Genomic DNA, 21,972 nt, shown 5'->3' with positions numbered 1-21,972 from the left:
TTTGCGGTACGCGGGCCTCTCACTGTTGTGGCCTCTCCCGTTGCAGAACACAGGCTCCGGAAGCACAGGCTCAGCGGCCATGGCCCGCGGCATGTGGGATCTTCCCGGACCGGGGCACGAACCCGCGTCCCCTGCATCGGCAGGCGGACTCTCAACCACTGTGCCACCAGGGAAGTCCTGTTTGTATATTTTTTGATGATGGCCATTAGAATAATATATTTTTAATCACCAAACTGCCATGCCTCAACAATTTAATGAAACTCTGGAATAGATACTATTGTTTTTTGCTATACTAAATCTAGAATTAACAGATTCTAAAACAGCATCAGTAGCTCTTTTGCCAAATAACTCTGAAAGCAGTGAGTTATCTACCCCAGAACATAGTTTCCACACCTGCAAAATGAATGTACACGTCACTCTCTCTCCTATCTGATGTAGATAAGATAGAAACTGAGAGACACGTATGGAAAAGACTACACATTCTTCAGAAAAAGGCCACTATCCAATGCCAAGAAATTATTATTACATGGAAAACCGAATAGTTAAAACTCTTTGGGGCTCAATCCCAGGCTTGTAAAGGATCACTGAACCAATTGGGAGTTAGGTAATTAAATCTCTAATCTTAGACATTCACCATCCCATAAGATATATAATAGACTTACCTTAATGAAATTCAAAATTCTATTCTGAATGTCTATTGGCAAGGTATATCTGGGACTCAGCAGCTTAACTAGACTATCTTTAACGAATTCCTTCTTCACAATCAGAGACTGGAAACTCGGACCACAGTTCTGCATACACACGTCAATAAGCTAAAGAGAAAAATTAAACGTTTTATCTCTTTGCAAAACCACCTCCTAAATATAAGGTAAAAATTGCTAAGTAATGATTTCCACCAGCATTCCAATTAATAAACATAATTTAGTATCTACTAAAATACATGGCAAAATGTTAGGTTCTGGAAATGTGAGGAAATATAAGGCATAATGTAACTGCTTAGCGGATGGTCCTGTTGGGGAGCCAGGACACAATTATACGAGAACTAATAACTATGCAAGGTAGTAAATGCCAAGGGCCAATGGGAGGTGCAAACAAAGCATGTGGGCTCTATACAAGGTGACGTGTCCTAGTTTTGCCAGGAAAGTCCTGGTGAACTCCTGTTGTCCTGGTTTTATTAATGATGATACCTCCTTTCACTCTCAAAAATGTCCTTGCCTAGATGAAAAATTACATGGTTACCCCAGCTACAGACCTTTATAGGCAGATGTGATAATTTAGGGCCAGGTGGTCTTAAGACTTTTGGAAAAGGGTGGTTCTACGCTGGGCTTTGAAAAATGGTCAAGAAAAGTACAAATGAGTATAGAGCAATAGTCTATACAGGTAAATGGTATTAAAAAATATAAGTACAGGTGACAAAGCATATGAGCTGTGAGGAGGAAAATAAGTACTCCAGTTTGTAGAGGCTTCTTTACATCAGCAAACTGGGGACATTGGGGAGGTGGGTGGATTAAGTCTGGAGGGGCTTCATCCAGACAGTAGAGAAATTTTGTGTGGCAATGTAAAGAATTTGAAGATTATCTTGAAGGCAGTAAGAAGCCACTGAAGGGTTCTTATTAGTTTTGTCACCATCACACCTCTATCCTGAACTTGAGAGAAAGGTTAGTGCATGCATAGTACTCTGACAAAGGTTTTCAAGCAGCACCCTACAAAGGGAATTGGAGGGCAAAGACCCTGGAATGATAGAGAGATCCAGCAGTTACCCACTAGTACAGCCTGATGCAGAAAGGCCTAAACTAGGATGATGTGGGTACAAGGAAGGGAAAGACATGAGAATTATGAAGCAAGAACTTTCAGCAACCGGGGTTTGTTGAAAAGGAAAGGCTGAAAGTTAAGTGACTGTTACTCTGCATGAGATTGATGGAAATCTGGAAGTGGATGGGATACTATGACTAGTCGAAGGTCAAAATGGTGGGTTGAAATTTAGATATTTTGAGTTTATAAGTGCTGTGAACTGAATGTTTGTGTCCCTCCCAAATTCCCATGTTGAACCTCCTAATCCCTAATGTGATGGTATTTGGAGGTGGGACTTTTGGGAGGGAGTTAGGTCATGAGGGTGGAGTCCTCATGAATGAGATTAGTGCTCTTATAAGAAAGGGATAAGAGAGATCATCTCTCTCTTGGCCATGTGAGGATACAGCAAGAAGATGGCCATCTACAAGCCAGAGGGTGGGCCCTCATCATACACTGGATCTGCCGGCACCTTGATCTTGGACTTCACAGCCTCCAGGACTGTGAGAAATAGATGTCTGTTGTTTAAGCCACCTAATCTATGGTATTTTGTTAGAGCAGCTCAAGATGACTAAGACAAAAAGGACAATGAGACATTCAAGTAGAGATTTTTTGCTGAGAGCTGTACATGCACAGCTATAGTTCAGGGGAGAGTGAGGCCAAAAGTGAGTAATCAAGCCTGCCTTGGATGAGCAGAGAGGAAGGGACAAAGGGGTTCACCTGTGAGGCCAGAAGGACGCTCAGGAAAGGCAATCAACAGAAACTGATGTATAAGATAAATAGAACGTAATGTTGGTAAAATCAAAAGAGGGCAGAGTTTCTAGGAGGATGGAGTGTCAAATGGTTAAGAATATGGACTGAAAAACTCAGCTAGGTTTGTTGGTTAGTGGGGTCATCAGTCACCTTGAAAAAAAGATTTTCAATAAAGCAACATAAGCAGAAGTCAGGCTAAGAAAGAATGAGCTGGTATTGAAGAACTGCATGCAGAAAGTGGATTTCTAAAAGTGATCTAAAAACAAAATTAAATCTCTAGTTCCCATGCTAACACCTTCTCCGAGGTCACAAAAACCATAACGTGACCAGGATAGGTATAATCATCTTTGCAGAAAAGAAGCCCTGAAAACTGACTTTACACCATGCTCTGTATTTGTGTCACTTTAATGGCAATACAGAAATAAGAAGGTATGAAAGCTGCAGTTTTAAGGGCAATGTGGCTAAAAATGCAACCATAAAATACAGAAGCTGAGCACATGCAGCTTTGTGAAATATACAGGGAGAACCTTTAAGGCAAAGGAAAGTAAAATCAGAAGCCAAAACATATTAAGATGAATCTATTGTATTTTAATGCAAGTTGTTTAGAAAAAGACAAGCTGAAAAGTTGAATAACAAATGAGTTTTTGCTTGATATGCTGTTATGATGAGTTTTTATCTGATGAACTGCTGAGAGGAAAAGTGCCTCTAGTTCAACGGGAATTTATAAAAATACTTCATGTAACCAGATATGCAGTCTTAGGCAAGATACTTTGCCTCCAAATCTCATTTTCCCTAACAGTAAAATGAATGCTAAATATTCACGGGCCCAGCTGCTCCGCGGCATGTGGGATCCTCCCAGACAGGGGCTCGAACCCGTGTCCCCTGCATTAGCAGGCAGATTCTCAACCCCTGCGCCACCAGGGAAGCCCCTGGATGATTCTTTCTGTGACTAATCTCTCTCATGATTAAGTCTGGCTTAAGTTAATATTAAAGTCTGTTCTGAAGCCTTAAAGACACCACTACAATGCAGTGAGTAGCGTGAGGTGAGGTGATTGGGCCACTGACTATACAACTTGGGGAAATATGCATGAAGCTAGCAAGAGTCAAAGACCAATTCAAAGAAAATCCAAGAAGTAGGTACCTTAATGAACTCTGCCCCTAACAATGACCCCCAACCTGTGACTCTCACCTTTACTTTGGCACAGGTTTTAGATTCACTTGTTCTCACGTACTGGTGTGGAAATTAGGAGGTGGAGGATGTACAGTTACCTGAGGTGGAACAGGGAACAGGCAGCTAGCTGGGAGTAAGGCCTAAGAGATCAGACGACTGGAAGGACAGAGAGAGTGGGAACTCAGAGATGGAGGGCTGAAAGAGACAACACTCTGGGATAAGTCAGATTCCCCAGGGAAGAGTCCTGGTTCATCCCCAGAAGGAAGGAACTGTGATGGAGGAGGATATGGAGCTGAGGATAAGAAGCAACCATGGAAATGTCACGTAGGCTGGCTACAACAGAGAAAGAGACAAACGCATTATACAGAATAAACAACTGTGAGAAGGTGAAATACCGCATGCTGAAATTCAAAAGTGGCATAAATTCATCTTCTGCCCTTAGGTTACTCAGTCAATTCTCCTAACCTTCAGCAGCCCTGAGATATCCTAGATCCACTTCATTTTAGGGCACAGCTACGTATCTTTCTACCCCAATTCTACAGTACATTCCTTGAGTCCTTCCTGGATGCTAGGAGAGTGGGATGGGGGCTGAAGGACACTCAATCATTTTAACCACTCAACACCTGGTACACTGATGCACTAGGTCTTCTACCATGTAGAAAGGAGTTGAAAACACAAATGAAACACAGCAGCCTTTTCTTTCAAGGGGCTTGATTTGTTCTGAGAAGCAAGGTGTATGGGGCAAGGACATGGAATTTAGAATCTGAGAACCGGATTGAAATCTTGCCTATGCTACTTAAATCTTGGAGGGGAAAAAAAAAAAAAATCACTTAACCTCACTAAGTCTCAGTTTCTTCATTTCTGAAGTGGAGTCAATAATACAACTTCTTCAAAGGGTTGTTGAGAGCATCAACCAGGTACCAGGCAAAGGTTTATTTCCACCACCAACCCATTGTTCTGACATTTCTACTGAAGTGCCTTACTCCTCTCTCTCCAGTTGCCTGCATTCTGTGACCTCCCTGAGGGGGCTGCTATGGTAAAGGACAGGGGAGAGGTCAAAAAAGATGAGAGAAGAAAATCCCTCCAAAACTATATTCAGACCCCAACTTGAAGGGTTTCTTCAGTGATAGTATCATTAAGACTTCAATTCATTTTCTCATTCAGTTACTCTCCAAGTAAGCAAGATGTGATAAATGATTTTCCCCCTGAAGCTAGAAAAGGGGGGCTGTGCTCACCTCTGTTCCACAGCCCTCTAGATAAACACGTCCAAGTCCCCTAAGAGCAGTGTGATGCTGGCAGAGTAGTGCCATAACCACATGTGGCTTGCGGCTGGGCTGAGGTCAGCAAAGGCACACAGAAGAAACTAGAAAGCCACACAGCTCACTCTCAGGCAGCAGGCAGGGTTTGCAAAACATACTGAAGTAAAACGGGCAACTCACCAAGCAACTGAAGAGGTCACACGGCCAAGGTTGGGGGAAAATGGGAACATGTCAAATAAATGTCCACACCCAAACCAAGCGATAAGGTGCACAGGAGAATTGTTTAAATCAACAAAGAACATTCTCCAAATTATACCAAACAGCAGAACTTGGCTGAACCCTAAAGAGCCTCCAGCATCTCAGAATTCCACAGAGGTGTTCAAATGAGGTAGAAAGATGACGGGGAGGCACTTCTCAAGCTTCAATCTTCCCCATGTGTAACACATACACAAACTTCTTGAGCAACTCAGTACATACAGGTTTTTCATGACCAGTTCCCATCTCCTAACCAGGAAAATATGCTTTTCCAGGAACACTCACTTTCCACCGAATTAAATGCTATTACAAACAACGAAACTCCCTTGATTCTGCAATTCTCAATAAATGAATAGTTTTAATTCATACTGTAAATAACTTTTTGCTAACCTATTAATTATCTCAGAATATTTGTATCTTTTATACCCAAAATTAGAAACGTGACTATAGCTTGGAAAATTCTGGTCTTAATTTAACATTAAAGTAAATACTTACTGACAAGGTAAGTTGTATTTCTTTATGATTGTAGTTTTTGGAAATCCTTTTCTTCAAAGCTTTTACTGCATCTTTTGGCCTGTGGCAATAAACACAGTAAAATCATCAACGTAGCCATTGCTGAAAGCAAGTAGTCTCTGAAAAGCTGCATGCAGTGTGGAAAGAGGAACGGCTAAGGAGATAACCAAGGTATTGGTTCTGTGTGGCACTAGGCAGATGACTTAACATTTTTACATCCGTTTCCTCATACATCTAGGCAGACAATACCACCTACCTCCTTGTCAGAATCAAATGAAATATGCAGATGATGATCATTACCTAGAAAGCACTACATGTGAAATATACTCACACCCACAGCCCATATCAACGCATACTCACACCCACAGCCCATATCAACGCATACTCACACCCACAGCCCATATCAACGCATACTCACACCCACAGCCCATATCAACGCACAGAACCAGTTTACAGGAAATGTAATTTCCAAAAATGTTACCTATTTTTATTAGTATTTCTTAAGCATCCTATAGGCAATGGGATGTAGGAGGAGTTAGGACTAACCAGGTCAGGTTCTGATATGCTACAATGTTATGTTACAAAAGAAGGAACTATGTGTAAGTAGACAGTCTAAATTTACTCTGAGATGGTCAGTTATAGATAAGTAATGGGGATGTAACGTACAACGTGATGACTATAGTTAATACTGCTGTATGGTATATTTGACAGTTGTTAAGAGAGTAGATCCTGAAAGTTCTCATCACAAGGAAAAAACATTTTTTGTAACTGTATGAGGTGATGGATGTTAACGAAACTTGTTGTGGAAACTGTTTTGCAGTATATGTAATTCAAGTCATTATGCTGTACACTTTAAACTTATACAGTGCTATATGCCAATTATACCTCAAAACTTAAAAAAGATACAAATATTTTTTGAATTTAGAATTTCTATTATATGATAATATAATTACATAATATTACATATACTTAAAATTGTAACTATTATAAAATATTATATATATTTCTAAAAAATCATATATGAAATCTAAGATGAAACCCTTAGAAAAGTTGGAAAGAATAAAGACACTGTTTTAAAAGAAAAAAATTTTACATTGCATTTCCCTTTTTGCATTATCAATGAAGAAATTAGTATTATCAATGAAGAAAAGTTTTAGAGGAAACAAATATGGTAAACAAGATTACAGGGAAAACACCATAAATGTTTTAAAGTACTAACCATAAGCACTTTCCATTGAGATAGTCAATAATTAAGTGTAATGTTTTCTTCATCAACAAAAACTAAGACAGTCTCCTTTGCTGTTCATTATTAGTTTAAATGCACAGGAAAATCAAGAGAATTGTATCCCTCTTAACAACTTGTAGTTCAGACTAAATCACAAAATAGTTGGTCTTCTTAATGATTTTATTTTTTAAACTTCAATTCTGTAAAGTTTAAGAAGTGTAACAAAAGATAACACATTGTTTAAGAACTCAGCATAAACATGGGTGAGTTGGCATTCGGAAGAAAAAAAAAATTGTCTTGTGACAGGCAGAGGAAAACAACTGCTAGATTATTTCCTGGTTGGTAATGACAACTGCCCAGAGACAGGTCACCACCAGGAGACCACTAGCTTCTTGATAATATTTTTCAGTTACAGTAACATAAAATATTGCCAATCAGAGCAAGAAGAATTCCTAACAAAGGAAACAGTATCTTCCTCTCTCCTTAAAGAACAAGGAATTTGAGCTTCACCGAGACAAAATTTGAAACTATTAAGGAAAAGGCAAAGAGGAGAAAAATTATAATGGATTCTCAGATATTCCACATGCTGAAACAAGCAGCTGTCCTAATATTTCAACCTGACATGTCTTCAAAAGGCAGTGGGTGCTTAAAGGGTGATGGAAACACTATTTCAACAAGAAAACCAGTTTGCAAGAGAAAATGTGTTCTGACACTTCTTATGAGAGGCAAATACATGAACCACACACTGAACTCACCCATCGTGGGCAGTGTTAATTATGTAACAGATGTGCATGAACTGGCCCCAATCTTCAGTCTGAACTCCAGCAAATGTAGCCTTTTCTGCAAAGAAAAAGCTGTTGTGTTGAATCTGAGCTACAACAGAATAAAACATGTCTGGTCCTCCTGAAACAATCTGCCTGGAGTTCACTAGCAAGTACCATTAAGTTTATATCACCAAAGAGCAGAGAGATTTTTTTTTTTTCTGAGCAATTCCCAGTAATTCAAGAATCAGTCAAAACCCAGGTGTTTCTGTTGCAACAGTAATGAGTGACCTATTAATAAAGGCTGCAGGGCCAGGACAGCCCAGCTAAATCTCCATCTGCCTGCCTGTCTTTCAGAGAAGGACAGTCACCTACAAGATGAAGTGCACAGTGCTAAACTAAGTATTTTATCTTATGCGATTTCATTTAACCCACTGTTTTGAGGTGATGAAACAGAAGTTCAAGGAGGTTAAGGAAGTTACCCAAGGCTACACAGTCAGTACACGGTAGAACTAGCATTCAAATCTAGGTTGTTTGACGTTTGATGCCAGTTTTTGTTTGCTTTTTAAAAGTCACTTATTCTCCTTTGCGGGTGGTGTTGAGAAAAAGACAGATCTACTGAAACTGTCTATGTACTTCCTAGCACCTGTACTAACCAGAGCTGCAGGCAGACTTGAAGGCTCCTGTACCTGTAACCCCATCACTAAACAGTCAGATAGCTTTTCCCTCTTCTGACATCCTCCTTAAGAATACAAAATGTCACCTGGGAAGGATAATAGAACACTCAACCTGAATGAGCTTAACATCTCTACTACGAGAAAGGAGAATATCCCTCAGCATGAAAACATGAGGTTCTAGGGGAATTGAGCAAAAATTAAAAGGATGATGAAGAGGATAAAGGTTTGGTTAGGGGAACTCCAAAGCTTAGACTGCTCCTCATCTAGGAGAAACACTATTTGAATTTGGCATTCAAATGGACAAGGCTTACCAATCTTGTGTTCAATTACAAGGTTCTTTCTGCCAGATTTCTTGCTCCCCATTCTGTCCTCCTTCTTCCCACCTTCCCATCTTCCTAGAAAACTCCTACTCACCCTTCAAAGGCCATGGCAGAGTTAAGTTCTCCCTTTTCATAAGTTTTGGGTGTTTTACACTTCTCTTCTATTGCAAAGGTACTGCACTATTGTCAGTACGAAATTGTGTGCGTCTTCCCTATAAGATTATGCGTTCCGTGATGGCTGAGACCACATCTTACCTTTGCCTGGTCCAGGTCCAGGGATATAGCTGGCAGTCAGTAAATGTTCACAGCATTAAAGAATAAATCAACTTATGAAGATGCAGCCTGAATCCACTTCTGTTCAGGGTTCATTTTAATACCCAACAGAGATACAGCCAGCAACAGTTTAGAAAGCATCTCCTCCTCAATGATAGTTACACTCACCATCTTATAAAGGTATGGGAACTAAGCTTCAGGTTGAGTAGTGTTTTGGTTTTGGTTCTTTAATTTATTCATTCTTTATTTATTTTTGGCCTCGCAGCATGTGGGGTCTTAGTTCCCCGACCAGGGATAGAACCAGCGCCCCCTGCATTGGAAGGGTGACGTCTTAACCACTGGACCACCAGGGAAGTCCCTGGGTAATGTGTTCTTGTCATACAGCAGTTAACTGAGCTGCAGGCAAAACTGTTCAAATCTGAGCCTCCTTATTACAACTACCAGGTTTTCATGATTTCCTCATCCCACGAAGCTCCCCGAAGTGATGACGCTTTGCTTGGCATCTATATGCACTGGTGCCACACCCGGTTCCCAAGGGAGGTATCAGAGACCAGGGAGAAGGGAGCCGGTGTTGTTAAACAGTCCAGGCACTGGCTCCGGCTTCCGCGTACATGGATCAGAGCACGGCCACGGGAGAGGGAAGGAGTCAGGCAGACACCTGTGTAGCCCCTAGTGGCCTGGAGAGGCCTCTTGTGTACCCAGAGCGCGCCTGGCTCCCCCTTCCTTCGCTCCAGTGTTAGGCATGTTCGTTCTCTTTGTTCACCCCTAAAAAGTAACTCACGTTTTAAGGGCCTGGAGTCAGAACTAGTTTGGAGACCTGCCTGTCACATCGAGGTCACTGCACTTAACCTCCTGGAAACTTTTTCTCTTTACAAAACGGGCAGGACAACACTTGGCCCTCGGGTGGACTCACTTTCTGAACAGCTTCCCCTTACCCAGAAGTTGACACGCCCCTGTAGAGGCCCAGCCACGCCACACCTGGATCCCCTCGGTCCACCTGTCCGCTTCCACCCCACCCCCACCCCGGAAAGCACCGGAAGACGGGAGGTGAGGAGGTGGGGTTCGAGAGAGGTCGGCGGGGACAGGTGCCGCTCGGGACCAGCGGAGCGCGGGGCCTGGGAAAGTTGCGGGGGAGCGGGGAGGAGTTCGTCGAACTCGGACCCACGCGATCCTCTGCGGCCGGGAACAGAGTCAACGCGTAGCGTCCCGGCCCCAAGCCGGAGGGGTCCCCCTTTTACCTATGAGCTGGCCCACGGAGGTCGCGTATGGGTCCCGGTGACTCTTCCCGAACGCCATGGTAGCGCAGGGAGCCGGCCCGGGCCTCCAACACCGCGGCTCACGACTCCACCCGCACGGCCCTGGCTCCGCCCCCCGGGCCGCACTTCCCCTGGCCGCTGCGAGGCGCCGGGCTCCGGGCTGGGTCCTTGGGGGGGGCTGAGGCGGGAGCGCCGGAGGGGGCGGGCACACGCGCACCTGCCACGAGCCGCGGAACCGGCCGGGCGGCCCTGGGGACACCGCTGGGGACGAGTGACCCGGTGGCGGATCATGCCGCTCACGGGGCGAGGTGCTGTTCTTCTCTGCGCTTCCTGCTCCCCGTTGTAAAGGAAATATGGAGTTAACACACGTCTCGGGTTACTGTGAGCATTAACCACATAACCCGCTCAGGTCAGCGTTTGGCACCCACAAAATACATGTTTAACCACTGAGTGAATCGCCTAACTAGAAATATTTACCCCACCCCGACTTATTTACCCGCCCCAGAGATCCGGGAGGGAAGATGTGTCCCTGGCACTTTAAGGCTGCAGGTGATGGACAGGAGGAGGGACTGGCTTCAATCGAGAGGCCTCACAGGAGCCGGCGTCCTTTGTCTCGCCCCAATTTCCTGAGGGACCACGTGGCGCCGCCCAGCGAGTTCTCGGTTCCTCCAGGGAACTATTTTCCAGCGAAGGTGAGAAGAAGAGAGGGGCTTTCCTTCTGCTCCGGCAGGGAGTGTTTGGCTTTAGGACTGCTTTGGAATGTAAATCCGAGCTGGAGCATTTCAACCTCTTTCCAGCTGCCCTTTCAGAAGCGGAATTTATTTCCTTTTCTGGTGCATTCGATTAACATCTGATTAGCGATGGTAACAATCTTCCACGATGTTGCCGGAGCCTGCTGGGGAGTGGTGTGTCTCCAAGGTGATGGAAGTTAGCATAAGATGGGCTCCCTGTGCCTCCAGATCTTGCTTCCTGTGGTCAAGTGGGGCCCAGTTCGACAAGCCCTTCCTGGGCCCTGGAAATGGTGACAAGAGATCAAAAGGAGATCGGTCTGGCTTATGTCCTTAGTCATATATTTAAAAATAGAAATCAAAACCAATTCCAGTGTGTGCCAAGGGGTTAACTTTTTTTTGCTCTAATTCTGCTATTTCTAATTTTTCTTGACCCATGTGAGCTAATACCTGGGATTCTAAAATCTAGAATGAATCATTTTTGTTGTAAATGCCTCCTGCCTGTAACTAACATTCTCCACCTGCTTATCCAGGGTGAATAACTACTTCTTGTGGTGCTACTTATCAACTACCTTAGTCATCGCTACAGCTTCTGCCCACACTGTTGAAAACCTCTTGTGACATCACCAACCTAATCTCTTTCATATTATAGACTCTACAAAATATTCCACTCTCTGAACCCTACAAGCTTAAAGAGAAAATTTCAGCTTAGGCTGCTGTTGGTGTCAGTGGCCTTCCCAGGGAATGAGAACTGGGAAGGAATCAACATACATATTTTTAACATAATTCTGCTACTTCTTATGGGAGAAGTTTTGTTTTTTATTTCCTTGTGCTACAGGATTGAGGCACTGAGAACATGGCACCAGGGAGCGTGTTCAGGACATTATGTCGGGGTAAACAGAACCAGGTTGATGGGTACTACCTGAAGCTCTTTTCTCCCCGTTTGCCTACGGGGGTGTTGTGGTGGTTGCAGCCTTCTTTCTGTGTTCTGCCACTTTCTCCATGATCTGCCAAGTCCCCGGGGGGATAATCAACCCAGTCCGTGTTAGTATGGTCTGAGAGTAGGATAGAATTCACAGCTAAGTTAAGGTCAGAGAAGAGGCAGAATCCCAGAAAGAAACAAGGGTAAAATTTCTGGATACCAGGAGCAAAATCTCACTAAAATTTCAATTCTAAAAACACTTACTAAGCGTTTATTTACACATAAGTCATAATGCTAGGTAGAAGCAATAACCTTTATTTTTTTATTTGGCCACGCTGCGTGGCCTGTGGGATCTTAGTTCCCCAACCAGGAATTGAACCCGGGCCACTGAAGTGAAAGTGCCAAGTCCTAACCATTGGAACACCAGGGAATTCCTGCAAATAACCTTTACAGTACTTTAAATACACTTAAGTGCCTGGAAGTGGAACTCCATCTGAATGCAGTCTTCCTAAGCCTGGAGACAGGTAGCATACACTTCATTTGTACAAATATGTAATCAGAGATTTAAAAATATAAAGCTAGGGCTTCCCTGGTGGCGCAGTGGTTGAGAGTCCACCTGCTGACGTCAGGGGACGCGGGTTCGTGCCCCGGTCCGGGAAGATCCCACATGCCGCGGAGCGGCTGCGCCCGTGAGCCATGGCCGCTGAGCCTGCGTGTCCGGATCCTGTGTTCCGCAATGGCAGAGGCCACAACAGCGAGAGGCCCGCGTACCGAAAAAAAAAAAAAAAAAAAAATATATATATATATATGTATATATATAACTAATAAATAGCTTGACTAGAGTTTGAATCATGGCTGCCTAATTCTAGAGCCTGTATTTTTGCCACTAGGTGAATCTGCTTATTGAGCATGTTTCTCCTCATTTTTCTTTTAAAGATCTGTGTGGTTCAAAGTATATCACGACCCGTATTCCTATCTTAAAGAAGATATACATAGACTTTGCTGGCACAGGGTCCTGCTGTTCTTTCTGTACCTGTTCAAGAATGCTAATATTTTCTTTACTAGAACTATATGCTAGGTGTGCTGTAAATACATTACATGCACATGCATTCTCTCATTTAATCCCATGATAACTCTGAAACCAGTACTCTTATTACTCTGTTTTACAGATTAGAAAAACCAAAGTAAGTCATTTTTCATGCAGTCATAGTGAAGGACTGTATGATTCCAGAAGCTGTGATTTTAACCTATGTAGTCTCATGGGTAGAGCATAGATGGTAGGTGGTACCCTTTCCTTTTTAAAAAGTGGGTTCTAGGGGATGGTACCTGGAGAATGAGGTGACCGAACGTGGCAAACACACGTATCTGGAAACAAAGTTGACCCATCATCAGGCTTTATGCAGTTAAGAGTCTTTTTCACCCTCTCATTTGATTCTGTTCTTTCCACTAAATTTTTTAGATTGTCAGATCTGGACATACCCTTATAAATCTCATGTCTACTGCATCATCTTACAGATGAAAAATGGACAGCCAGCTAAGCGAAGTAACCGCCCCAAGGCCATTCAGCTCCAGCTAAGAGAATGCAACACAATAGCTTATCCCTGAGTCCCAAACTTTTCCCACTACAGGCACCTTTTCTCTATTTTAATATTTAAATGTTCTCCCCCATTCCTCCCCATAGTATTGGGTTGGCCGAAAAGTTTTTTCATACAGGTTTTTCCAAAAGATGTTATGGAATGAACTTTTGGGGCAACCCAGTATTTTCTCTAGCCCTCTCTTTATCCTTCTCTTTTTCTAATGGGTCCAGTTCCAGACATCTCCCACTCTCTCTTCCCTAGCTGTTCCACTGTGGAAACTAATTTCCGTAGCCACTTGATCATCAACTCCAAGCCATTTCTCAGCCTCATCCTCTTTGCCCTCTCTGTGCTATATGCTGCCGTCCCATTAGCCATCCTTCTTTCCCCCCTCACCTTTCAGGGCACTTCCCTATCCTATACAGTACTCCCTTCTCTGGCTGCTACTTCTCATGATCTTCATCTGGCTCCATCTTCCTCCTTGCCTGCTAAAACTGTTAGCCTCCCCAGAGTTCTGTAGTCTCTCTTTTCCTCTTTCTCCGTTTCCCTCAGGATGCCTTCTCCTTGTCCCTTCTCTCTGAAACATTTTCTGACCACTCCCAAGAGAACTGAGTCCTCCTTTCCTGTCCTACATACAGATTTCTGTCTTAGAGCTCACAACACTTTGTACTGCTTGTTTGTTTAGAAATATGTTCCCCCCATGGGATGAATTGGGAGACTGGGATTAACATGTATACACTAACATGTATAAAATAGATAGAACTAATAAGAACCTGCTGTATAAAAAAATAAATAAAATAATTTTTTTTTAAAAATGGTATTTAACAAGAGCCTAACCTAAATAAATAAACAAACAAATAAATATAAAAGAGACCCCAGAGAGCTCCCTGCTCCTTTCACCATGTGAGGACACAGCAAAGAGATGGCAATTCATGAACCAGGCAGTGGGCTCTCGCCAGACACTGAATTTGTCAGTGCCTTAATCTTGGACTTCTCATCCTTTAGAACTGTGAGAAATAAAATTCTCTTGTTTATAAGCCAAAAAAAAAAGAAATATGTTCCCCCCTCCTAGATATAAGCCCCTCAAGGGAATAGAATCCTGTTTGTTGGGCTTGGTATCCAGGCACTTAACAGGCCTTAGGAAAGTTTATTGAATGCATGAATGACTCTCCAAAATCTTGAGCTCTATCCTTCCTGAGATCCAGTCCTTAATTCCTCCCTGGATGCCTTGTTGGAGCTCTGACCTTGACAGAACTAGAATTATACTCATCCCCTTCCTCCACTGTCTCAGTATGCTACCAGACTTCTTTGTTTTGATGAAGGCAGTGATGGATGTGTTGGAATCACCTGAGCTACTGTAAAGAGTACTGATGCCTGGCTCCCACCCTCAGAGATTCCGATTTAACGAACCTGGAATGTATCAAGGGCATCAAGATTTTTAAAAGTCCCCAGATTGGCTAATGGTATCATACTTTCCCAAATAAAAAATCTTGAAATTATCCTCAATTCTTCTCTTTCAATTAGTTTCAGATTCCTTTGTGTTCTTTATCTATCTCCTTGCCTTTTCTCCTCTATGAATACTGCTCAGACCAGCAGTTCTTAAATGTCATAAGACAATACTCTTTAAGGATGAAATTGGACTGAAGCTTGGGTTCTTTCAAATATAGCAAGACCCTATGCATCTATAGATGTATTAGTATTAATTATCTTTAAAAGTAACATTTTACACAATAATTATTGCCCATTGTTTTTGAAAACTATATGTACAAAGATGTATGTTGACTTTATTTCCACAGTTATTTTTTAGTATCTACATCTTGGAAACTTCTTATTCTGGAAATTAACTTCAAAGCTCAGTCTTTTCTCTCTTCCTGCTCTTGGGCTTTTGGCTGAACTTAGAGACGCAAGATGAGAGAGGCATAAGGAGAGTAATGGGAGCTAACACTGGTTGACTTCCTACTGTGCCAGCCACTCTAAAAAGTGCTTTGGTATCTCCAATAATAATAATAATTTTATAAACTAAGAATCATTATTTCCATTTTACTAAATGACTTGCCTAAAGTCACTCAGAATTGGGAGATGAATTTGGGTTTGTCTCATTCCAAAGCTTAGGAATGAGACAAACTGTACCCAGAGCCAAGTTCCTGTCATTGATCTTGGGGAGCACCTGTGAAACCAAGCAAGACCCTGCAGGGTCTTCCCAGACACAAAAACCCTTTCATGCCCCCCATTCTTGTTTTTAGAAAAGGTTTTAGTCTCCTAGGCCTTCCCCATGTTCCAAAGAGCAGGGACAAGAAGTTAACAATTAGAGAATTGAGGGAATGCAGAATCAAAGGAAAAACAAGGCACTCAAGACAGGTAATGATAGCTGAAACAATAGTTCAGCAATAAAACAGAGTCCTAGTTCCTCCTCAAGGAATATACATAACAATTTGACCTGTATCTTTGAGTTGTTCCACAGAAATGCAGACCCCCAACCAGATGGAAGTTGGTGATTACATGCTGACCACAAACATGTAGACCCCAGGCTGGTTGGAACCAGAAGGAGGATGATTACAATTCCTGAAACATCACCCTGTTACCTCACCACCAACCAATCAGAAGAAAGTTCACGAGCTAATCATGCACCCTGCAATGCTCACCTCAAAAGTTGTCTTTAAAAGACCTTCCCTGCAAGCCATTGAGGAGTTTGGGTCTTTTGAGCACTAGCTGCCCATTCTTCTTGTTTGGTGCCCTGCAATAAACACTGTACTTTGCTTCTCTGCAACCTGGTGTCAGTAGATGTGTTTTGCTTGTGCATCCAGTGAGTGGACCCAAGTTTGGCTTGGTAACACCTGCAGCATCTAGTCAAGCACTCCTCATCTGGCAGTGCTAAGTAAAAGTTTGTTGGTTGATTTTAAACATTCACCCTTCCACCAATATTGAACTTTAAACCACACAAATGCTTTCATTAGCTTCCCTCATCATACTTATAATTAAGGAGTGCCACTGAGATCTGGGACTAAAGAGCACTTTTTGGCTAAATTTGTCATCTCAAAGGATTCCAATGAAGTTTTAAACCAAAATTTTATCTGAAAAGTAAACCAGGGGAACCAATATTTTCATAACCCAAGGCAACTTGCTTTTGGTGGGTTTCATGACCTCACCAGTTCACACTTAACTTATTTGAGGTTTGTAATTTAATTCCTATGTGTTCCTTTGGAAATCTTGCTCAGATATGCAAGTCAGATCACCTGGTTTCAAGTCCCAGATCTCAGATGATAAAAATAACTTCATAAGGTTATTTTGAAAAATGAGATGATGTATAGCACATAGAATGATGCTCAGACTATAATAAAACTCAGTAAATATTAACCAGTTTATTAACCTACTAGGTGTCCTAAAATGTCCACTATTAGAAAACAGCTTCTGAGGTTTGGCAAGGTCTCCCTAAACACCACTATTTAAATATGCAAGAGTCACCTATTTGGGAAAAGTATGTCCTACTAGCATTATATCAGTCACATGTTTAGTTTCTATTAGCATGTTGTGAATCATGTATGATTTGTTGATCAGTTTACTTGAAAAAATGTCTGGTGGGAATGGGGCTCAAAAAACCCAAGAGATTCAGCACTGGAATTTCAGGCTGGAGTGGGGAAAGGGCAGGCCTAGAGGGATGCTCCTAGGATGTTTGTTCTCCAGGAGAGCCTTGAAAGAAGAGGTGGACAGCAAAGGAAACAGGGACATTAATTTAGATGTTAAACTTGGTTCAAATGGCTTGGCTCACAGCCATTCACTGACTGTGAACTTTGACAGGCAAATCATTCTTTCAGAACCTGTTTCCTTATCTATAAAAGTGGAGCCAATTCCACATTTCTCAGTGTGTCTCAAGATTAAATGACACAACATTTGAACACTTTTAACAAAGGCCTTGGCATATTACTGGTGCTCAAAATTGTTAAAGCCCAAAGTCTAAAGTAGGCTCCTATTTCCTACTTTCTACCACGTCATTTTGGTTATGCCCTTTATAATGCTGATTATAATCTGAAATTGTTTTGTATGATTATTTTTCACTTGTTGCCTGTTTGCAAAAGTTAATATTGCCCCCCTCAAACTGCAAAGCATACCCTTTTGTTATTCTACATTGTGCTGCAGGGAAGGCCCACCATGTAGTTCCCCATAGTCTCTGAAAGCACACCTATCCAAAGAGATGCATTTTTGCTCCCCCCATGTTATCAACTCGGGCTTGGCTGCTCTCTGCTGGAAAGGCAATACTCAAGAGACAAGTGCTCGTAGGAACAGAAAGATTGCTTTATTCAAGAGGCTGGCAACCTGGGGAGATGGTGGACTCATGTCCAAAAACCCAAGATTCTAACCCAAAATCCTAAGATTCTGATTGGCTGTGAAAGTTTTTAAAGGGAGAATTATTTGGGGAGGGCACCAGAGTCTTTGTTATCTTCCACTGTGTGCAGATTTTCTTCTTATTGGTTGGTGGTGAGGTAATAGGGTGGTGGTGCTCCAGGAATCTGGTGCTCAGCCTGAAATTACCCTCCTCCACCTGAGTGGGGGCCTTAATTCCTGTGGAAGAACTCAAAGATATTGTTATGTGTATTCCCTGAGGAGGAACCAGGACCCTGCTCTGAGGCTGCACTATTGTTTCTTGACTGCCCCTCCTTTGTTTCTGCATTCTCTCCCTTCCCTGATAAGCAACTGTTTGAATCTGCCCTTTGGAACTCAGGGAAGGTCAAGGAGGCTGAATGAAGCCAAATTCCTGCAAACAAGAAACATGGGAGGGCCCCACAGGGTCCTGCTCCATTTTACCCACATCTTTGCCTCTCATTTGTCCTTCAACACACTTCAGTCCAGCTGTAAGCTCCCTTTTAAAAGATATGGTCTTGGAACTTCCCTGGTGGTCCAGTGGTTAAGAATCCACCTTACAATGCAGGTTAGATCCCTGGTTGGGGAACTAAGAACCCACATGCTATGGGGCAACTAAGCCCCCGCACTCTAGAGCCTGCACCACAACTAGAGAGAAGCCTGTGCACCACGATGAAAGATCCCATGTGCCACACCAAAGATCCTGTGTGTCACAACTAAGATCCAATGCAGCTAAATAAATAAATAAATATTAAAATAAATAAATAAAAAAAGATATGGTCTTGCCAATACTAAGGACAGTCCTCTCAACTCATCTTACTTTTCCTCCTAATGCCAGTGTAACAGTTGACCTCTGCCTGCTTATTGAACACATTTCTTCCTTCACCTGTTGTGATGGGATGGTATACTCTCCCTTGCCCCTGCATTTCCCTACAGTGCTAATCTAAACCTCTCTCTGCCCTGGCCTCCCTTTATCCTATTACTTTCTTTTATTGTCTTCATAGCACTTACACTATTTGAAATGGTCTCATGTCTTTATTGTTTGAATGTTTATAGTTATCTCCCCCTCATGTGGCTCATGAGGGCAGAGAAAGCTCTGTTTGTTCATTGCCACATTACTCAGTGACAGTGACATTGCTAGTACATTCCATGGTTCATTGAATCTAAGACTTTGTTGTAAGATGCACTATTATTTTAGGGACTATTAATTAGATGAAAGGTTTCCAATTAAACTGTGCTTCCTGATTACTTAGCATTTTTATTTTATATTTGTTTAAATAACCCTTTGAGATACAATAGTCCTAGATTGTTTTGCATATATGACTCCTATTTATATCTGAGCAGAAAAATGAAAGCAAAAAAAAAAATTAACAAAATTTTTCCCCCATATGTAACCAACTTTCCTGACTCACTCTTGGCTCAGAGATGTCAGTGTGTCAGTGTGTTTTTCCACACCGTGTCATCCTTCGTGCCATCAAGAGCATTGGTGTTTCAACATTCCTTAAACTGCTCCCCTGTTTCCTCCCAATATTTTGTCTTAAACTGTTGACACCCATTTTGCAAGTTTGGGTGGTGGTGCTTTCTTAGTCTTACCAGAAAGTATCAATGAAAGGTTTATCAGGCAACAAGCAGGATTGGTTTTCCCTCCCCAAATGGTCCTTAAATAGACTTGGGGAGGGATGACTGAATCATGAAGTAGTTGCTGTTGTCGTTATGAGCCAACAGCAGCAACAAGCAGACTGTATATGCCCAGGCAGTGACAACCCTATCCACGTCTCTAACTGCCACCTGGTGACAAGTTATAACACACCACAGTTTGTCAAATGCATCAGAAATGATAATATATGGGGGGAAAAAAAGTATTTTAGAATTGTTGAAATTCCCTAGTAAGTACTTTATAGATATTTACTCAATGAACGAGTATATGAATGGAACCCTTGTTGCTGCTGTGTAAAGCAACTAAAGTCTAAAACAAATCACCTATTAAAGAAATCCCATGTTTTTAAGGATTACTTCATCAGCCTTTAAATTCTGAAACCAGTTATGAATTCTTGATGATTATTATAATTCAATCTAGAGCAGGCTTTTCAATGGACAATGTACTTTTTCGCTTACAATTTTACTTATTTATCTTATCTTAGAAGCTGACTTGTGTGCTTTAAATTATCTGCTTTTAAAAAGACATAAGCGGGCTTACCTGGTGGCGCAGTGGTTGAGAGTCCGCCTGCCGATGCAGGGAACACGGGTTCGTGCCCCAGTCCTGGAAGATCCCGCATGCCGCGGAGCGGCTGGGCCCGTGAGCCATGGCCGCTGAGCCTGCGCGTCCGGAGCCTGTGCTCCGCAACGGGAGAGGCCACAACAGTGAGAGGCCCGCGTACCACCAAAAAAAAAAAAAAAAAAAAAAAAAAAGACATAAGCATTACTCACAGTTTCAATAGGGTGCCCTGGATTTCTGTGTTTGGAGAATAGAAAACATTTTATTTTATATAGCTGTTTTTTTTTTTTAACCATGAGAGGGCAGCCTTGTTTAACTTATCAAGTTCTCCCAAAGGCCTCGCTGGGTAGCTGTATTCTGGCCGAATGATCCCTGGGAGCAGCAGGAGCGTTCTGGGAAGGGCAGGCAGCTGTGTTTTCCAGGGTGCTTTGCTGCTAAAGGCTCGCTGCTCTGCAGGGAGTTACATGGATGCTGCTCGCTGCTTTTCACATAGGCAGTAAAACCTGATATTCTTTAGTTAGCAGACAGGTGGGGGGCTTGGGGAGGTGGTTGTTTGGGGATTGACATGTATCAGGAATTAGATAGCTGCAGAAAGGGATGGTTTAATAAAAGCCATGTCTGGGATTTGAACCTCTGGATGGCAAATATATACCTACAGTTGTGCAAACTTTGAAATACAGTAGAGGCTACCTGGAGAGGTTACACCATTAAGAAAGATGTGTAGAAAGAAGGTAGGTCTAGCAAATGAAGTATGTCATGATCAATTGGCATAGATGGTCAGGGAGAGGAGAGGATAAAGCCTTATATTTTACATCCTTTAGATCACTTATTCATTCGTTATTGAATTTTATCATACGGAGGTACAATATGAACTTCCAAGCTATTGAGAGAGACTGTCTGGTAAAAGATTGTGATTCAGTCTAAGTGCTGAACACAGAGTGGAACTAACTTTGCAAGGAGGGTTGGCTGCTGGAATAGATTAAAGGTCTGGGCGACATAGGGTTAGAGCCAGGTCTGTTAGTATAGGCTTGAGCACAAATACTGCAATGACCAGGAGGGGAAGAAAGCACTAGTTAAGTCTGGATTTCACAAACTCCGCACCTGATTCCCTTATAGGGAGAACTTTTAAGTGTTTTTTCATCTCTGTAGGGGGCATAGCACTTACAAAGTTGTGCCCAGATTCCTTTCCAGTTAAAGTTCATTCTCTGTCAGCTTTGTTAACTGAGCCATGAGAACATATGGCAACATTCACTTGTTTATTCTACAAACACATATTAGGGTCCCCAAATGTGCCAGTCACTGTGTTAGGAATCAGTGGTATATGAAGGAGATAAAATCCAACCTCTACATGCCAAGTGCTCACAATCAAATAAGGAAGAACTCATAGCTTAGTGGGCAGAGTTAATTTTGTTGTCAAATGGACAGAAAATTCACTTTTCATTAAGTTCTTGAGTCTAGTGATCACGTTTTTTCCTCATTGGCTTCTTAACATAAAAGAACCAGATGAGCTCCAAAATGTTAGAAATTATAGTATTTCATATTAGCCTTAACCCCATGTTATAAGGTGAGTGTCCTACCACGTTCCTTACAAAAACATAACAAAACAACATCAAATTGCATTCCAGAGCTAAACAGAAATGCTTTTCAGATCATGTACTAGTTTGATATTTCTATATCAGGGGTTCTTAACATGATTGAAAATCCATTCCAATTCACAGAGAAAAAAGAGTCATTGAAGAGATAGTATGGGATCAATATCACTTTCAAGTGAATTAATTTATATTTTACCCACAGCAAAATCGTCTATATAATTTGAATGTATGCATATTTATTCGGTCTGTAACGTGCATACAGATCCAAGTACTTCTCAAGACAACTCTGCAGCTTTCTCCTGAGGCTTTTAGCTTCAGAATACCTGCTCCACTC

General features: G+C 42.2%; 1 protein-coding gene and 1 long non-coding RNA gene across 4 annotated transcripts in view; one reads left to right on the top strand and one right to left on the bottom strand.

Annotated features, from left to right (window-relative positions):
• Positions 1-10,428, bottom strand: part of TOM1L1 (target of myb1 like 1 membrane trafficking protein) — a 52,576-nt gene extending 42,148 nt beyond the window's left edge. For both annotated transcript variants that reach the window (XR_003428752.1, XM_027087104.1), the window contains exons 1-4: positions 10,234-10,428; positions 7,720-7,804; positions 5,722-5,800; positions 663-812 (exon numbers count right to left, since the gene is read on the bottom strand). Coding sequence is in view for 1 of the 2 variants with exons in the window: in XM_027087104.1 (XP_026942905.1) it covers positions 663-812; positions 5,722-5,800; positions 7,720-7,804; positions 10,234-10,291 (372 nt within the window). In the remaining variant the exon portion in view is untranslated. The remainder of the gene's footprint in view (positions 1-662; positions 813-5,721; positions 5,801-7,719; positions 7,805-10,233) is intronic.
• A 40-nt stretch (positions 10,429-10,468) lies between these two features.
• LOC113609668 (uncharacterized) lies at positions 10,469-16,242 on the top strand. Of its 2 annotated transcripts, none has more exons than XR_003428754.1 (3): positions 10,469-10,660; positions 10,757-10,943; positions 15,926-16,242. It is a non-coding gene; the product is annotated as an uncharacterized LOC113609668 (long non-coding RNA). The 2 variants fall into 2 exon arrangements; XR_003428753.1 differs by having other exon boundaries at positions 10,476-10,660; positions 15,937-16,242.
• Positions 16,243-21,972: the final 5,730 nt, after the last annotated feature.

The sequence above is a fragment of the Aethalodelphis obliquidens genome, unplaced genomic scaffold, assembly GCF_003676395.1.
Source record: "Aethalodelphis obliquidens isolate GAN/ISIS:26980383/991018 unplaced genomic scaffold, ASM367639v1 scaffold58, whole genome shotgun sequence".
In the NCBI taxonomy this organism is placed as follows: Eukaryota; Metazoa; Chordata; class Mammalia; order Artiodactyla; family Delphinidae; genus Aethalodelphis; species Aethalodelphis obliquidens.
Note: the sequence above shows the minus strand (reverse complement) of the source record. Positions and strands in the feature narration are given on the sequence as shown.